The sequence below is a fragment of the Colletotrichum lupini genome, chromosome 3 (genome assembly GCF_023278565.1).
Source record: "Colletotrichum lupini chromosome 3, complete sequence".
NCBI lineage: Eukaryota > Fungi > Ascomycota > Sordariomycetes > Glomerellales > Glomerellaceae > Colletotrichum > Colletotrichum lupini.
The window spans coordinates 7072346-7090597 of record NC_064676.1 but is presented as its reverse complement, the minus strand read 5'-3'; the positions used below and the strand labels follow the sequence as shown (position 1 = coordinate 7090597).

Here is an 18252-nt window from a genome sequence, read left to right as displayed (position 1 = left end):
TATTACTACGGAAGAAGGGATACGAGATTTAGAGCCGTAATATTACCTAGGCCTATACCTAATCGGCCACAGGGCTTATAAGGAAAATCCTAGCCTATTTACTAAAAGAAATGGCTAGTAAGTACTTAAAAAGTACGATTATTAAAGTGCTTAAGCTACTATATAGGCTCGTAGAATTAGGCACCTATTAGTAGGCTACCTATTACGATTTTTATATTAATTAACTATTAATAATTACCTCTACGTACGACCCGTATTTACTAGTTACGGAGTACGAAAGTAACTAATTTAGGATCGTTAGAATATAGACCGACGATATATTAAGCCTATCTAATATTAACTTTATAAAAAAGGAGGATAAGGAGCTCTAAAAAGCGGGCTTCGTAGTAAAGCTAAAAGAGGTCTTTATAATAAATACCCCCTTAGTATTTAATAACGGGATTTTTATAATTAAAGGGGAGACCGTTATTTTTTAATAAAAGGGGTAGGGTAAGAAGATTAACCTCGTTAATCCGAACGTAATTAATATTAAGAAGTAATATAAGGCTAAGCTCGCGCGAGGGGTATATATTATAAGTATTTATTAGCTTAAAGTAATTTTTAATTACGCTAGGGTAGTATAGGCTATAGATCTAACTAAACGAGATATTAAAGTACTTAATAAGCGGCTTAAGTAGTAATAAACGAATCTCGATCGAGGTCTCGTTTACTACTTAATCGACCCTGCGACTAATAAGCTCTACGTCTTTATTAATAGGTTATTTACGAATAATAACGACCTTATTTCGTAATTAGGGTACATTATTATCCTAGTTAACGAGAGTATAGGCGAGAGCGAATTTACTATATATAGTAATATAATCTATTACTTATTAACTAAAAATAAGCGAGTAATAAGAAGTATATTAATATCGGAGGTTTATAGTATAGTTAACGGCGTTAACCTCTTTTATATAATTTTAATAACGCTAAAGAAGATTACCGATCGAATTAGCCTTTTACTTATTCTAACGGTTATTTATACTAATTCTTACTCGCTATACGAATACCTTATTAAATTAAGAACGACGAAAGAAAAGAGGCTTATAATCGATATTATAGCCCTTAAGTAATTATACGAAAGGCGCGAGATACTTAAGATCCGTTAGATTAATAGTAAAAATAACTTCGTAAACGCTTTTATAAAAGTAGTACTAAATAAGGGATTAGAATAATTTATAAGTAGTAGAAAAGTTATTATATAAATAGAGGGATAGGTTATATAAAAAGAGTAAAAAAAAGGGGGAAAAGGAGACGACTTAGTAAACGGGCCCGAGGTCAAATTATACCTCTAACCGTAGTAATTAAATTAATAAAAAAAAGAGAAAGTTAGTATTAAATTAGAAGTCTAATTTAACTATGGCATATAGCCGACTGCGCAGGGGCTAATTAGGGGCCCTATTTATAATTATCGTAACTAGCCTAACTTATAGTTAGAACCTCCTTTTTATACCTACGACGCAGATATTTATATAGTTCAATTAATCTCTTCGTTAACTACGGTTCGAACCAACTACCCTGTAATAGGGATACCAATAATTATGGAACAGGTACTATCTCTCGGTGTGAAGGGTGTCGTTTGTGGCTGCAAGGTATACACAGTGGAGAGCTGGTAACCACCTGTGGAGTAGAAATGGGTTTCCACCAAGGGAGTGTAAAGTGTGGACGTGACTGCCATGTCTTTCTTGGAAGTTTGAATTATCAGAATAAAGGCGACAAAATGTCAGTAGTCGATTCCTCGTGACACGAAGAGAAAGTGAAATGGAGACGTGAATAATGCCCTTGACCGGGTATCAGGGTTATGTGGGTTTTTGAATTCGGTTCTTTAGGATTCGGCGATCTAGACGTCACACCGCAGTGAGGCCCGCGGGGAAATAGTAATGCGTTGTCAGCCACATCTGATTGGATATGGGCTCGTATCGAGATCATTCGGAACGAAAATGAGGTTATCTAGCTGCATGAGGTGGTGGCAGGTAACACTACACAATCATCACAGGGATCCCGACACTTAGAAATGGAAGTTCATCACAGCTCAAGAGCAAAATAGTCGGAAACATGCTTGACATATTCAGATCGGCGACATGAAATATAGGGGCGTGTCGGGCTTCAAACACGCCCAAGGGCTTGGGAACGTCCAGGCCGAATGTCGGAACCTTCCAAGTGTAATAAAGTGACGATAAACTATGCCTTGTACCGGAAACTTCGCCCGGTAAGCCTCTTGGTTCCAGCTCCCGCAGACGGATGCAATCTCTCCTCTCTATCAAGCCTCCTATTATGCATCTCGATGTAAAGCCAAGTTGTCGAAAGAATGGCAAATGCAATTACGACTAGGATCATGCTGATCGTCATGCCATTCTTGTAATACGGGCCGTCGCTTGTCTTAAATATCCAGGCTGAGATGTAGCCTGATGTGTTCCCAACTCCAACCACAAAGCCGCTCCCAATGGCTCGCTGGAAAGGCGTCTGCAAGTTTTGCATAGTCAAGATCCAGATCATGGGAAGAGTGATGAAGGTGCCGAAGGCGATGAAGTACAGCGCCATCATGGTCACATTTGTGCTTTCGTGTTCATCTTGCCTCAAGATTGCGTAGCCAACGATGGTGAAAATGAAGCCGCCAAGGCCGAAGGCCGCGCGGTGGTTGAGACGGTCAGCTGCGTAAGCAGTTGTAAGACATGCCACAGCAGCCACCACGAAGATGGGAACAATCTGCGCCTGTACATCTGCAGCGCTGAGCTCCGGGTGAAAGGACTTGACAAAGGACGGAGAAAAGATGGAAACTGAGTAAGCGGTTGTAGTCGTGAAGCAGTAGAGGGCAGCCCAGCAGTAATTGAGGGGGTTTGTGAAAAACATTTTCCACTCTGCTACAACACCGATCTCTGTGCTGCGTATTTCGACTGAATTTCTGATAAGTCGCTTTTCTTCTTCCGTCAAGAACTTGGCCTTCTCCGGAGGTCCAACATTAGCAGGAAGGCAGGCCAGAGAAGCTACCACAGTGAAGATACCCTCAATAATAAAGATCCTACGAGATGTTAGAGCCGTTTCGAAAAATAATGCGGGAATTGGAATCGTACCATCTCCACCCTTTGAAATTCTCAGTGGTTTGGATGTTGGCGATTGCGTATGCAAGAAAGTTCCCGGCAATATTTGAACAGATATTGGCGACAGTAATCAGTCCAAGTCTCCATTGAAGATGCCTTGGAGGGTAGTAAAGAGAACACAAGAAGACGCAGCCAGGGATGAGACCTGCATCGAAGACACCAACGAAGAATCGGGTGGCTATCATCTGATCGAATGTCTTGACGAATCCTTGGCCGATCGTGATTATACCTGTACTTATCATTAGCATGCCCATCAACACAGCTCGGTCATGATAGCCGAAGCTTCTGCGTTCAATTTTACAATAACCCCCCGCATAACACGACTCGGTGACAAATATAGACTTACCCAGTAATATGTCGAGAGTACACATGTACCACAAGTATGGGAAGTTGAACTTGCGATTCAGAAAGCGCATAAGTAGATTACTTGGCACCTCGAATAGGATCAACGGCGCCGCTGGCATCGTGAGAACGATAAACACCTTCATCGCGTCGAGATGAAGATCTTGTGGAAGTTGCCGGATCAGTGCGGCTCCGATATTTGTGCGGCCCATTAACGACAAGAAGTTCAAAAAGAACATGGCAATCATTAGACGCATATCGAGTTTGTAGAGGAGCTTCTTGTCGAAGGTTGTGGCGCCGGCAGATGATCCATACGTATCGCTTTGGACCGACTCTCTCCTCGAGACAACCGGTTGCTGGTCTACCACCCCCGCGACCTTGATCTCGTCATCAAACTTCTCAATCATTCTGGAATTCCTCTTCGGGCGATCGAGCTCCAGCTCAAGAGGATCTGACATTGTCGTGCCGGAGATTTTGATGTAAACTGGAGGGGGGATTTGTGTGGCATGGGTTTGTTGACGAAGCGATTCTTCGAGGGGGAAAGAAACAGCAGGATGTGCCCATAGGCACTAGCGAAGGAGCTTGACCAAGCAAACACTTTAAAAGCCATCTAACATTCTTACTCGGCAAAGAAGCCCTCGTTTCGGCCGACAGACTTTGCGCATATCTTGCCATGTCCGTCCGCGAGTTCCTTATCTACGGAAGACTATCTTGCAGCGGAGGGATCATGCCGAGCACAGACTGGTGCTGGTGAGCGGGAGCCAGATGTCAGACGTCTCGGAGGGTAAGTAATTGTTAGACTCTGGTAGCCGGAAGTCCCTCAAGTTCGTCCGTGCTCGAGTGTAAATGCCAAACGCGAGAACGAAACTAAGTTCCCGCATCCTTTCGGGTCGGGGAGATCGCGATATTCCCGATGGGATGAGCTAAATCTTCATCCCTCACTTGAGCGAAAGAACGATTGATTCTCCCTTGGTTTTAGAAGTTGATGAGCGCACATTATCTCTATATAGGTCACTCAGTGTCTATCGATTGAAGACCGATGCGCCTCTTCAATATGGAGGTCGGTCTGAAATCCCACACTCGCTCGATTCTCGGTCTTGGCTCTCGGCGCTCAGTCATCCTGGCGGCCTTCCAAGGCTATCTCGCGGACAAAGTGGACCCGAAGGTTCGTTGCCTTTGAAAACTTCGGATCGTTACGCAAAGCATGTTCCTCACCAATAGAGAACCTTACCTTTGTTATATGTGGCTTACTCCGACGCGGGTCAGCCTTCTGGCGGGGAGACATCTTGAGGATTCCCTACATCAACGTTCATTAGACGTCTACAGTGGATGTAACTACAACTTCAACTATCAAAAAAGACAGTTTGCATTGAGCATACAACTGTCAACGTCCTTAGGTACATGTGCCTCAGTTCAACGAACCCTAACTCAACCTAGATGAATCTTACTACTACGTAGATCTCTATATATGCTATCTCAGCACCCAGTCGAGTTGACTATCACCCAAACTCCCTGTACAATAATTTCAAAGCCCGCGCTCAGCAATGAGATCCCTGACGTACTTAATCAGCAATGGACCGACCTTCTGGGCTATAGTCTGGTCTCCCTAATCGTTAGGGTATACGCCATCTCGCAACATAGAGGTTGTAAACCCGGCAGAACTCGAGCAGTCTATGTTAGTATCCCTATTATAGGGTAGTTAGTTCGAACCGTAGTTAACGAAGAGATCAATTAAACTATATAAATATCTACGTAGTAGGTATAAAAAGGAGGTTCTAACTATAAGTTAGGCTAGCTATAATAGTCGTAAATAGGGCCCCTAATTAGCCCCTACGTAGTTAGCTATATACTACGGTCGAATTAGACTTCTAATCCGATACTAACTTTCTCTTTTTTTTATCGATTTAACTGCTATAATTAGAGGTATAATTCGACCTCGGGCCCGTTTATTAAGTCGTCTCCTTTTCCCCCTTTTCTCTACTCTTTTTATATAACCTATCTTTTTATTTATATAGTAACCTTTGCGCTACTTACGAATTACTTTAATCCCTTATTTAATACTACTTTTATAAAAGCGTTTACGAGGTTATCTTTATTATTAATTTAATAAATCTTAAGTATCTTACGCCTTTTATATAATTACCTAAGGGCTATAATATCGATTATAAGCCTCTTTTCTTTCGTCGTTCTTAATTTAACGAGGTATTTATATAATAAGTAGGAATCTATATAAATAACTATTAGAATAAGTAGAAGGCTAATTCGATTAGTAATCTTCCTTAGCGTCGTTAAAATTACGTAAGAGAGGTTAACGCCGTTAACTATATTATAAACTTTTAACGCTAGTATACTTCTCGTTATTTACTTACTTTTAGTTAACGAGTAATAGATTATATTACCGTATATAGTAAATTCGCTCTTACCTATACTCTCGTTAGCTAAGATAATGATATACCCTAATTACGAAGTAAGGTCGTTATTATTCGTAAATAACTTATTAACGAAGACGTAGAGCTTATTAATCGTAAGGTTAATTAGGTAGTAGACGAGACCTCGATCGAGATTTGTTTATTACTACTTAAGCTACTTATTAAGTACTTCGACGTTTCGTTCGGTTAGATCTATAGCCTACGCTATTTTAATATAATTAAAAGTCGCCTCGGGCTAATAAATACTTATAATATATACCCCTCGCACGAGCTTAGCCTTATACCGCTTTTTAACGTTAGTTACGTTCGGATCGACGAGGTTAATCTTCTCGCCCTACCCCTTTTATTAAAAAATAATAGTTTCCCCTTTAATTATAAAAATCCTATTATTAAATACTAGGGGGGTATTTATTATAAGGACCTCTTTTAGCTTCGCTATAAAGCCCGCTTTTTAAAGCTCCTTATCCTCCTTTTTTATAAAATTAATATTAAATAGGCCTAATATATCGTCGGTCTATATTTTAATAATCCTAAATTAATTACCTTCGTACTTTATAACTAATAAGCACGGGTCGTACGTAAAAATAACTATTAATAATTAATTAATATAAAAATCGTAGTAAGTAGCCTACTAATAGGTGCCCGATTCTGCGAGCCTATATAGTAGCTTAAGCACTTTAATAATCGTACCTTCTAAGTACTTACTAGCCATTTCCTTCGGTAAATAGGCCAGGATTTTCCTTATAAGCCCTATGGCCGATTAGGTATAGGCCTAGGTAATATTACGGCTCTAAATCTCGTATCCCTTTTTCTATAGCGATATTATTAGTACTATTATTAATCGTTAGCTATAGCGCTATATAATAAGTAATTATATAAGTAGCGTCGCTTTTTTAATATCGCCGTATCCCTAGATTATATATTTAAACTTCTTATACGGCTAGGGTGTTCTTTTCCCTTTAATCTTACGAACTATTTATAATTTAAATATACGGAGGTTTATATGTTTTTCTAAGTCGTATAAGATAAATCGATAGACCCCTCGATTACGAAGAGTGTTTACTTCGATAAGATCTGATCCCTTATACGGCTTTTTAGTAGTTATAATTACGCTTTCCTTACGTAGTTTAACCACTAGCTCGAAATCGGCTTTCTCTTTTACTATATAAAAAGTATTAATTACCTCGTTACTAATAATAAATTACCGCGTTAGGGCGTACTATTATAGTCTTTTGCGACGTCTTATTAGTAATATTAGTACCCTTTTAGTAATTTCCTTTTCCTCGTCATTTATTAGTACTACTACGACGATTTTATTAAGGATAATTTCCTATACCTCTGCCGCGGGTTATATAGTTTCCCCTAGCTCTTCTTTTTTTTATAAGTTAGAAATTACCTCGTTAAGATCTATATAGTACGGTCTAACTACTATAATTAATACTTCGAGTAGCTAGTTACGATCTCTCGCGACTATATAAAAGCGCTCGTTAATAGAAATTAACTTATATAGCCTAGTCTATTATTAAGTAATTTTGCGCTATACTCGTATATCCGAATTTAGTAGTATATTTAAATTATCCCCTATGTTAGGCCTATTATACGTAGTAATTACCTCGTTAACTTATTTTTTTATATTTACCTCGCGCAGTACCCGTATTACTTTTTTAATTACCTAAGCTCGTTAGCTTATACTTAGTAATAGTAGCAAGGCTAAGGTCGTTCTTAAATATACTCTAAATACTAATAGCGTTAGTATAAGTCCGTTAGGCCCTATAGTATCGTTATAGTATTTAAGTACTATCTAGAGGTATTCGTCGTTAGTAAAATCCGGATTTTCCTTTTTAATAATTCTAAACGCCCTTTTTAACTATTAGTATACCCTTTTTACTTTTTTAATACTATAGTGCGCTTTAACGGGTACGACTTTTAACTATATACCGTAAGCCGTCGTATTATCCCTAAATTTTACTAACTTAAAGCTAGTATTAGCGTCGGTTCTAATGCCGTCTAGCGGTCCTTAGTATATATCGATCTAGCTTTTTTATAGGGCTACTTATATTATTTTTACTTATAGATCCCAAAGGAATTACCCTACTTAGAAAGATATAGCTACGTCGATTATATATAGTACTAGCCGACTATTTAAGTAGAAAATATCGACGACTATTTCCTAGTTAAAGTTAAGCTTATTATGCAATTTAAACTTAAATCTACGTGGGCTCTACGTATTTATCTAGTATTAATAGTATACTTTTATTAACTACTCTAGCGCCCCTATTTCGATATTATTATTACCTAATTACTTTAAGAGGTTATATAGCCTCGTAACCGACGGGTGCCCGAATTTCTAATATAGTTTTCTAAGCTTACTTTCCGTTAGGTAATTAATTAACTTCGTGTCGTTAGTAAGCTTTATAAACGTATACCCCTATTATTATTCGACTATCTCAAAGTACTTACTGCTAGAGATTCTGTTCCTCGTATTATTAAATATAATACCTAGTCGATCTATATTTTTTAAATATAAGAGAAATGGGGTATTAATAAGTAAAATATAGAAAGTTATCGTTCCGAAGTATATTTTTACTTTTACTATACCTAGGGCGACGATTTCCTTACCTAGGCCGAAACTAATCCTCGTAATACTTACTATCGACGTATTAAGCGTTATTAGCGCGATCTTTTATAGCGCTTAGAATTACCCTTTTTTTCTAATTAACTATTATAATACCTTAGTATTTAGGATAATCTTATAAAAATCGATTAGACCGTACCTTTTGCTCGTATAGAATACCTATATAAGCTTAGTATTCGAGGGACCTAGGTAATATAAAAAGGACCCCTCTAGCTACCCCTAGATTTACTTAGTACTATATTCTTTTTTTTTAAATATCGAGAGAGATAGCGTCTTCTCTTTAATCGTTAAGAAAATAGGCTTTGGCCCTATTAAATTCGCCCTTTCGGCCGCCTCTATATCTATTATCTAAGGGACCTTCTCTTACTATTTATAAATAAAAGCTTACTTATTAAGAGCTTTTACTACCCTCTATTCGTTTAGCCTCGTATATCCTCTAGAGGCTAACGGGGCGAAAAAAGAGTAGTTAATATTATTAATTTCGTCATAATCTAATTCGTTAATATAGGGAGTAAGATCTTCTTTATCTTCCGAATCTCTTATAGGGGGTATATACTTTAGGCCGCTACTTTAACTACCGTTACTAAGTTCTATACCCCCAGATCTGCCCTTATATATAATAAGGAATTAGTTAAACCGACGAGGGCTAGTTTTACTATCTATTACCCTCGACTTTTTATATTATTTATATAATTTAGTACGCTCTTCTTTAAAATAGTTACTTAACTAATATCTATCCTTTTTATAAATATAATATTACTTTTTCTATTACCCTACCTATAAGTTAAATCTCTACTTATTTAATAAATCTAGGCCTCCTTACTAGCGATTATTATATTTAACCTCTTTTCCTTTCTTATTATACGTTTAATCGACTTAATATTATTAATAAGGGCCGTCGTATACTTAGAAATAAGTTTAGTACGGCATTCTTATTTTAATATTAAAGCTAGATCTTAGCCTCGAGCAAAGTATCTCGTAGTCTTCGGGTACCTGGTATAGGGTTATTTTTACTTTTAGTATACGCTAAACTATAGTATAGAAATATCCGACTTTCCGCTCGTTTATCCCCTTATTTAGCTAGGTTTTCGCTAGCTTATTAATTCGATCGATAAGCTCTTTAAGGATCTCTACTTATAATTTACCCTCTATTATCCTAGCTATAGATATAAAAAAAATCGCTCGTAGCTTAGATAAGAGCTCTAGGTTCTTATTATAAGTCTTAAAGCGGCTTCGGATTGCGTTAATTATATTAAAAAAGTCGTCTTAATCGAAATTACGTACCGCTTCGTAATAGTAATTAGAGGCTTTGCTTACGAGTACGATATTAATTACCGAATAATACTAATATTCCCTAATTCCGACTTTTTTATAATAATTATAAAATATCGTTAGGGTTTCTTATAAGACCTTATACTTCCCCCTAGAGTATAATTTCTTTTTTAAAAAGATCTTTTTAAGGTCTATAAATTGCTTTATATTCGCTACTAGATTTTTAGTATTTATATACGATCCCTACGTCGCTGCGTACTATTAATAACTTCGGGTCGTTTACTTCTTTTTTTATTAGTTAATCGGCGCCGAATTTCGTATTAATAGCGGTAACGAGTTATAGATCGAAATAGGCGGAATTATTAATTATCGTACTTTTAGTACTATATTTTGCCCCGGTATATCCTTTTATAACGATAGATTTCCGTTGATAATTATAAAGAGGAAATCTAGGTCGTTTACCCTTTTTTTAAATTCGTTAAAGCGATTATACGCTCTATTAACCTATACTTAGTTCTATAATACGAATTCCTCCTCTATAATTATCGCTATTAATATTTCGTATAGCTCTTATAATTATAATTATATTAGTAATACCCCTCGCCTATAAAAGAATCTATTAACTATTTTTATTATTCTTAGGCTTATGCTTATAAACTATTTATCTAGTTAGTAACTAAGGTCGTTTACGATTTTATAAAATAGGGGTTACCCTTATAGCCCTTTTTTTTTATAAACCTTAGTTAAATAGATTAATACCGCGTTAATTTACTTACTATTAGGCTAATCCGCAATTCTATATATTTACGTCCCCTAATAATCCGGGTTAATATTTACCTACTTATAAGGGATTAGGATTCTATCTAGGATCGGGTTTCGTCCTCTCCTTTTTTACCCTAACTCGCTAAGGGTCGTGCTCTAGCTTATATTTATATTAGTAATTACTAGTATATTTAATTTTAATAAGGATATATTTAATCCGTGCGCTAGTTATAATAAATCCGTATTTTTATTACCTAACGAATTTATTAAGGTCTAAGAGATTCCCGCTTCTTCTTATTATCTTACTATTACTCTCGTTTTTACTATTTTTAGCGATTACTACTACCTTTCTAAATTACTAGCTATCGTACTTACTAAGATCCTCCTTTTTATTTAATAAAAAAGGGTAGGTTTTAGTAGTTCTTTTTAATAATAGTAGCAGTAGACGTTTATATTACTATAAAAAGATATAATAATTAGTCTCGGGATTTTTACTAGTTATTAATTTCCGCTATCTTATATACTTCTAGCTTCTTAAGCCTCGTACTCTTTATAATCTCTAAATAGCTTCCTTAGTTAATTTTTTAAAATTAGTAATCTCGCGCTAGGAGCTAGTATAAAAAAGAAGCCCTTAAGCGGCCCTTTAGAGAATTCTTTTCTTTTCCCCTTAGATCCTCGTCTTTTTAGCCTTTTCTTAGGCTAATAATAACTTTAGTAAGAGGTCGTAGGACTACTTTAGGGTAGCTACTTTTTTTTTAAGTTAATCTCTAAGATCCGTAATACTCTTAGCTCGATATCATTAAGACCTCTAAATCCCCTTCTCCCTCGTTAGACCGTCCCCTATATTATATTCCTAAGTAATACCTAGGGAGTAGTTAAAAGAGCTATAAGGAGGTCGTTTAGATTGCGGGCTTAAGGTTATATTTATAAGATCCTTATAATAATAGACTTTCCTATATACCGTAAATCTCTTAGCTTAATAACTCCTATAGGGTTACCTTCGCTACTAAGTAAAAATATTTACGTTTAGAGATCCCCTTTTTTAATTACGCAGTGCTCTTTTATACCGTATTTTTATTAATTTAATTAGTTAATTTTTAATTACGGGCCGGCTATAGAAAAATCGTTTAATAAAAAAGCTACTCGGGGCGACGGTAAAAGGCTAGTTACTTAAGCAGTTCTATTAATTAACGTAGTTTAACGTAGTAAATATCGACCTCTCGTAAGTAATAAAGGGCTACGATTACTCGATTTCGTACGGTATTCGAAAATTGCCCCCTTTTTCGTCTACTTCCGTAAGGTTAATTAGTACGAATCTCCTATCCCGTATAGTATTAAAAAGTCGTCTTTTTTATATAATAAGATACCTTACTAATCTATAATAATAAAATTTAACTATTAATTAGTATTAGTATCCCTATTATAAAGTAGTTAGTTCGAACCGTAGTTAATAAAGAGATTAATTAAACTATATAAATATCTACGTAATAAGTATAAAAAAGAGGTTCTAACCGTAAGTTAGGCTAGCTACGATAATCGTAAATAGGGCCCCTAATTAGCCCCTGCGCAGTCGGCTATATACCGCGGTTAAATTAGACTTCTAATCCGACAGTCTACAACTATAATTAGAGAGCTAGTCGAGTTCTATTCGATGGCCCATCCCGGGATTCGCTAGTTCAAAGTATCGATTCCACCCCCGTTAAAGGACAACGGGATCAAGCGATCAACCTGTGAGGTAAGACTCGTGTCAACAGTCGCGCAAGTTATTAGATGTTGCAAGAGACCATACCAGAATCTTCATACGCGAGTTGGACGCCCTCATCAACCCTACCATCCTCGTGTACGAAGCGACAATGTCGTTGGTCGTGCGCCCTTGCGCTACATCGTTGGTGCCAAGCATGAACTGCACAATATCAGGCTTAGTGCTTGCCAGCCACCCCTGTAGGTACTGGTTGGCGATGTTGATGGAAAGCCAACCTGAGTGGCCCTCATGATGGAGGTCAAAAGAGCCAGACTGTGCTCGGCAATTTTGGGGGTTGTTGGTCATGGAGCCAACGAATTGCACCTTGTCGGCAAGATTCTCCTTGACAAACTGGTCCCATACCAGGGCTCTCCAGCAAGTTATCTCGGTGATGGAGTCACCCAGAGGCACTCGAAAATTATCAGCTAGTTGCCTTCTGGCCTGTTGCTTGATGGCTTGAACTCACTGATCTTGATCTTAGACTGCGCGAAAGCAGCTGCAAATACACTGAAGGAAAGACAGACTTTGGTAAGCTGCATGTTCGTAAACTGGAAAATCACTTGTTTCTCAGGAGTTGGCTCTGAAAAGGACAAGAAGAGAACTGCAGGTAAGGGGATCAGAGACTCTCAATGGTAAAATACGCTCCCATGGACCTTTTAAGGCGCCTGTTAACGGTCCTATCATGTCCAGAAGTCTTATAGAAAGCGCTTGCAATTGGCATTTCCTCAAAAAGAAAAAATACATCCTTTCATCCGAGACGAAATGAAGGCGTAATGAGCTGCCAGGAGTCATGTTAATGGATGGAATGGAGAGATGAGTCCCGACCCCGAACTTCTCGGCAGCGCGCCGATGGTTAAAATCATTTTGACGTTGAGAGAGACCACATTGCTACATCACCAGGCCGTTTGTATTAGGGCAATGTGACCTTCTGAATAGCCGGAAGTTTTGGCAAAGTGCCGAGTGGATTATCCAAATGATGTTGAATGGAGGGGTAAATCTTTGATCTTCTGAATGGACCAGCTTTACCGAAACTTGGAGGCTCCCAAAGCCTTTGAGCTTGGCGGTTTGGGTACATAAATATGCCACAGTCGTGCAGCAAGATGCATGTAGAACAAAGAATATGTGGTCACCGTGGCGCAGATTGTCCGCTGCATTTTTCTCCTGAAATTCGACAGGCAATGACAGGCTGACAGACGACGCGGCCCTGACAGCTCAAGTATGTTCCTGCTTATGCCTCATGCTTCATGTCCGTCATGGCATGGGTTCACTATTCGTACGAATCAGTGTGTTCTGAGGCCAAAAGCTGCACCAACCCGATGGGCATCCGCCGACAACCGGAGCTGCGCGCGAACATCGTGGTTTTTAGGAAGAGTTGCTGGCTATTATCTGACACAGAGATTCCTTCGGTGAGTGATCGATTGGATAACCATTCTGATCACTCGTCTATTTATTGGACTCGAACATGTTGAAAGGTACTAGATTGACATTTGGTCAATGGAAGTTGAATCACTCCTTGGCGATTTCCAGTTCACCGCTTAATGTCTGCATATCTAGCGCGGCCTTGCGCGCCGGTCTGGGCGCGGATGAGCACAGTACGGTTACGAGACCATTGCGATGACGTTCCCAAGAAGTCGCCCGCGACCCCGCGCCTATCTGTCCTCGTCTGCGTCTAGTTCAGGTACAGTCTGCCTTTGCAAGGACCACCCAGCACGTGTGAGCATCATGATGCAAGGGAGTTTATTCGACGCCCGCCTGACCGCGAACCCATCAAAGGCGCGGGCCGCGGGCGAGGACGGGAGCTGCGGATATTGCGGGAGCTCGCACCTCGGCAGACAAGATTCAGCGCTTATTTTGTTGGAGGATTTAAACAAGCACGACCTACTTGAGCTTAGTGAAATTCGAAAAATACCGCAGCCGGGCCGGATTTGGGTGATATACCACGCTCAGATACGATGTTGGTACAAGGTGTTGGGCACGTCAAATACGGCGGCGCCCTCACTCGTATTGATCATTGGGGATGATTGCTATTCGTCGGTTCACCGCTGTTCACCGCTCACCTTCTCTAACAGAGGTTTGCTTCAAGACCCGAGAAGCCGGGAACAAACATTTGAACAGGAACCTGGGCTGTGCTCATTAAACATGCGACTTCGCTGCATGGCACCTGGGATTAAAACAGGTCACATGGTGTCGCATGCGGCGTGGGATTCCTACTAATGCGAACTGGACAAGGATCATGGCCAGGAGCCACTCACTTCTCGTGGCTTGGAACGTCGCTGGGTATTATAACGGGCCCAGACTGCTGTGCAACCAACATGAAGGTCTTTCGGTCTGGACCCCGCTAGGTAATAGTTCAAAGCTCCAGTGCGAGGACGCGGGGCTACAAGTCGACGATCCTCGCCATAGTCAGCCTCGCATGGTGAACAAAACCTTTCATTTTTGTACCCTGGTCTGAAACGAGGCGAAGTGACTAGCTCTTGAGCCTTTCTCCAGGTTTCCAGATGTCGTTGTTTAGAGGAAGTGTTTAGAGGAAGGTGGGCGGTCCTCTCGCGAAGGCACTTTGCCGTCTCGCCACGGGTGACCCTTGTCTGTTGGACACCTGCCGATTGACCGAGTAACCGCCTGGGAGCTCGGACACAAAGAGACTGTTCTGATCACTACTGCCGATGACATGATGAATTTGTCTGGCTGTGGAGAATGCTATCAAACTGACCTTGCTTGGTGTGGCTCGTTCTGCCCAAAGGCCCCAAACATCACTTTCACTGTTCGAACTTCAGGACGCCATGGGATCGCCGATTGACGGAGCTCCGGGCACGAGGAAGTAAGACTTGGTTTCTTTCATCCTCATCTATCTTGGTGACAGGGACTCCGCACATTGACAAAAATCTCGAGAGACTACCCTCCACCAGCTCAGGCCCCCCAGACTCGGCCCCGAGGTCCTACACCAGTGTTAGTTGCGTCGTTGACTGTGATAATTGACTACCAACAAAGACATGAACCTAGCCCCCGAGTGCCAGACTGCGAGACTCACACGATGGGCCCGGAAGAAGAAGCAATAAGCGCTTTACTTAGACGATGGAAAGCGCGCTTGCCGCGCCATCCTGGTATGGCAGGTCGTCATTGACAATCACTCAACTGTTGCGACATTCCTGTCCCAAATTGATTGATCCCTGTCGAATAGTTATGGAGCCCAGTTGGAAGCTCTTTGAGAAGCCATCGCAGCTGTTCAGTGAACAGTTCCTTGACCCGACGCCATCCCACCAGCCACGGTGAGCAAGACAAAAGGGAGGGTAACCCCAGGTTATGTTCGCAGTCAATCGTCAATCATTAACCACTTGACGAACTTCTGCCCTGTTCTTTATCGTGTCATCTAATCTCCAGTCAGTATGTTCAGCGAGTACGACCAGTTCGTGTTGAGGAACACCGCCAAGATGCCTATTACCCGCTTCACCATGCCCCGTGTTCCCAAGATGATTGAAGCCATCTGCCCTGGATGCTTCAAAGGGTTCACCAAGATAGGCAGCATGCACCGCGTGAGTCCACGAACATCATACATGTTTCCCTCTCATCTCATCATGACAAACTTCAAGAACACTGAACTGACAAAGTTGTCATTCTTCAGCACGTTTATGAAGACCGATGCCCCCACCCGATACCACAATTCGTCGCCAAAGTCAAAGCTGAGCACAGAGCGCGGGTTGCCGCCGCTGCTGCCCGGTCCAAGGCTCGCAAGGCAGCCCGTGCTTCACGGGTTGACCCGCTTCCCGCCGCCCCGACCCCGGCCGTGAGGGATCACCCTAGCCGGGCAAGGGAAGCCAGCATGGGCCGAAGCCCGGGCTTTTTGCAGAATGATTGCACCTCGCACTTTGCTCAGCAGAGGGATCTGGAGATGGTATGTTTGCTGTGAAAGATCTACATCGTGGAGCCGGTTTGGGACAGGTCAAGACTGACATTGAGAAGCTGTCACAGCAACAACAGAACGACTTCTGTCCTATGATCAAGACTGAACCAGACTTTTCGGCTTTCAACTTCCCGAGTCTTATCGCCAGCTGGGATACGTACGATGTGGGCATCAACATCAAAACCGAGTCTCAGTGGTCTTGAATGCACGTGTGGAGTTATAACGGGCTGGGGTCATCGGGGAGATAGTATGTTTTGATCTTGTTTTTATTCTGTTTCTTGTATTTATTATTGTCGCTCTTGAGGGATCACGAGAGCCGGATTACCTTGTATTCACCCACATAGGACCTCTCCTCAGATCATGAGACGGTATCTATCACACCAATCTTATTATATGTTGTACCACCAATCCACTCCCACTCGACGATCTCAACCTTGGTAGCATTGCGCTGCACGAGACCATAGACTCTCCCAGCGGAGTTGGCCGCAATCTTGAAGGGCCTATCCTCGCCGGACATGGTGGAAACCTCCCCTACGTTGGTCCACTCTCCTTCAGCGTACGTTGTCAGCACAGGTGCTTTGTCCGCCTGTGCCCCCAGTACGTGCATGACCAGGTTGTTGTTGCTTTCGTATCCGCTCGAGAAGGCCGCGATTGTCGCGTTAGTTTCGAGCATGGTTGGTAAGGTGTTATTGGTCCAGTCATTGTCGTTGACGAGTGTGAGATGGATGAGTGAGCCTGTCTCAGAAGTATAGAACATGGCCATCCTCTTCGTGGTCGCGTTGGTATAGATGGGAATCATAGACATCCCGGTACCCTCTGCAGGCTTTCCAAAATCGGTCGATATGCCCACGGCGGCCCAATCTGTCGCTCCATCGCCTGTCCGGCGGAGAACACGGATGGTATTTCCAGCGTCTTGATATAGAACAAGGTTCGATAGGTATGAGTCGGGGGTATAGATGCCGTTAGACAGCAGATTTGACTTCGCGTTCGCAGTAAAGGTGTTTGAAACGCCGGATTTATCCCACGACGAGCCGTAAACGGGATTGGCATTGATGATGCCTGCAACCTGATTCGCTTCGTTGAGGTAGTAGATACGGACATCGCGGACCTGAAGAATAGGGTTAGCATTGATCACACGCATTTGAGTAGCTGAAGGGATAACGGAAGCTTACCTTACTGCTATGCCAGAACAAGCTGTTGGAGATGGGAGTACCCTCCTTGATCGTGCTCTCTCTATTGGCAATTGTTGAGCTCCAAACTTTCGTTGAAGAATTGTAGGACGACATCATGAGGTTCTTAGACCGCAGCTGGTAGAACACGAGGTGGTTCACGTAGCCATAGTAGTCTGTGAAGTTGAGCGCGCCAATGCTACTGGTGGGCAGGATATCCAGCTCATTCGTTGTCGTCGTGCTATTAGAATCACCGCTGCTATCACCACTGCTGTCGCCGCTTCCACTTCCACCACCGCTGCCGGTTCCTGTACCGCTGCTGCCGCTTCCGCCGCCGCTTGATCCTCCCGAGCTGCTGCTTGATTGTTGCGAGCTGTTGCTTGCCGACAATGCGCCACCGACGCCTCCTCCTACTGCAGCGCCAATGACAATAATGAGCGCCACGGCTAGAACGATCCAGAAGGTCTTGCGTCGCATGCCGCATATTGTGCCCACCCTCTTCTTCTGCTGCTTCTCTTCGATCTCTGCTGTCACGACCTCTGGCGGGTTGTCTTCTTTCGGAGCGTAGTACCCGCTTGAATCATATGAACCACTTTGATATTCGGCTGGTGAGACGCCGCCCTCCGCCGGGTGAACGGCCTGGAGCATAGAGTAATCATGGCCGTACGGGTGCACGGCTTGTGGAAGGTTGCCGTCATGATTGTCAACTTCGGGCAAGTTATTCTGGTCCGCGACACGGAACTTGCTCAAGTCTTGATCGCCATACCCTCCCGGCGATCGGCCCGGTCGGCTGTCTACCTCAAGGCCGCTGTAGTACTCCGGCGGAGACGCGTTGTTGTTGGGAGTCGTCATGATGCCGCGCTCATT

General features: G+C 41.6%; 5 protein-coding genes across 5 annotated transcripts; 1 reads left to right on the top strand and 4 right to left on the bottom strand.

Moving 5' to 3' along the window:
- Positions 1–2220: 2220 nt before the first annotated feature.
- On the bottom strand, positions 2221–3937 carry CLUP02_06860 (major facilitator superfamily transporter; the record flags this gene model as incomplete). The annotated part of the gene is made up of 3 exons (XM_049285857.1): positions 2221–3058; positions 3111–3366; positions 3484–3937. 3 exons carry the CDS (start codon positions 3935–3937, stop codon positions 2221–2223), a joined length of 1548 nt encoding a protein of 515 aa, XP_049143000.1.
- Positions 3938–8342: 4405 nt separating this feature from the next.
- Positions 8343–8576, bottom strand: CLUP02_06859 (uncharacterized protein; the record flags this gene model as incomplete). The annotated part of the gene is made up of 1 exon (XM_049285856.1): positions 8343–8576. A coding segment is annotated over one exon (234 nt), but the record flags the coding sequence as incomplete, so codon positions are not given.
- A 3672-nt stretch (positions 8577–12248) lies between these two features.
- CLUP02_06858 (cellulose-binding protein) lies at positions 12249–12857 on the bottom strand (the record flags this gene model as incomplete). The annotated part of the gene is made up of 3 exons (XM_049285855.1): positions 12249–12305; positions 12367–12728; positions 12785–12857. The coding sequence occupies 3 exons, from the start codon at positions 12855–12857 to the stop codon at positions 12249–12251; spliced, it is 492 nt and encodes a 163-aa protein (XP_049142998.1).
- Positions 12858–15701: 2844 nt separating this feature from the next.
- Positions 15702–16419, top strand: CLUP02_06857 (uncharacterized protein; the record flags this gene model as incomplete). Its single annotated transcript, XM_049285854.1, has 3 exons — positions 15702–15848; positions 15938–16207; positions 16255–16419. 3 exons carry the CDS (start codon positions 15702–15704, stop codon positions 16417–16419), a joined length of 582 nt encoding a protein of 193 aa, XP_049142997.1.
- A 155-nt stretch (positions 16420–16574) lies between these two features.
- Positions 16575–18237, bottom strand: CLUP02_06856 (uncharacterized protein; the record flags this gene model as incomplete). Its single annotated transcript, XM_049285853.1, has 2 exons — positions 16575–17324; positions 17389–18237. The coding sequence occupies 2 exons, from the start codon at positions 18235–18237 to the stop codon at positions 16575–16577; spliced, it is 1599 nt and encodes a 532-aa protein (XP_049142996.1).
- Between the last annotated feature and the right edge of the window lie 15 nt (positions 18238–18252).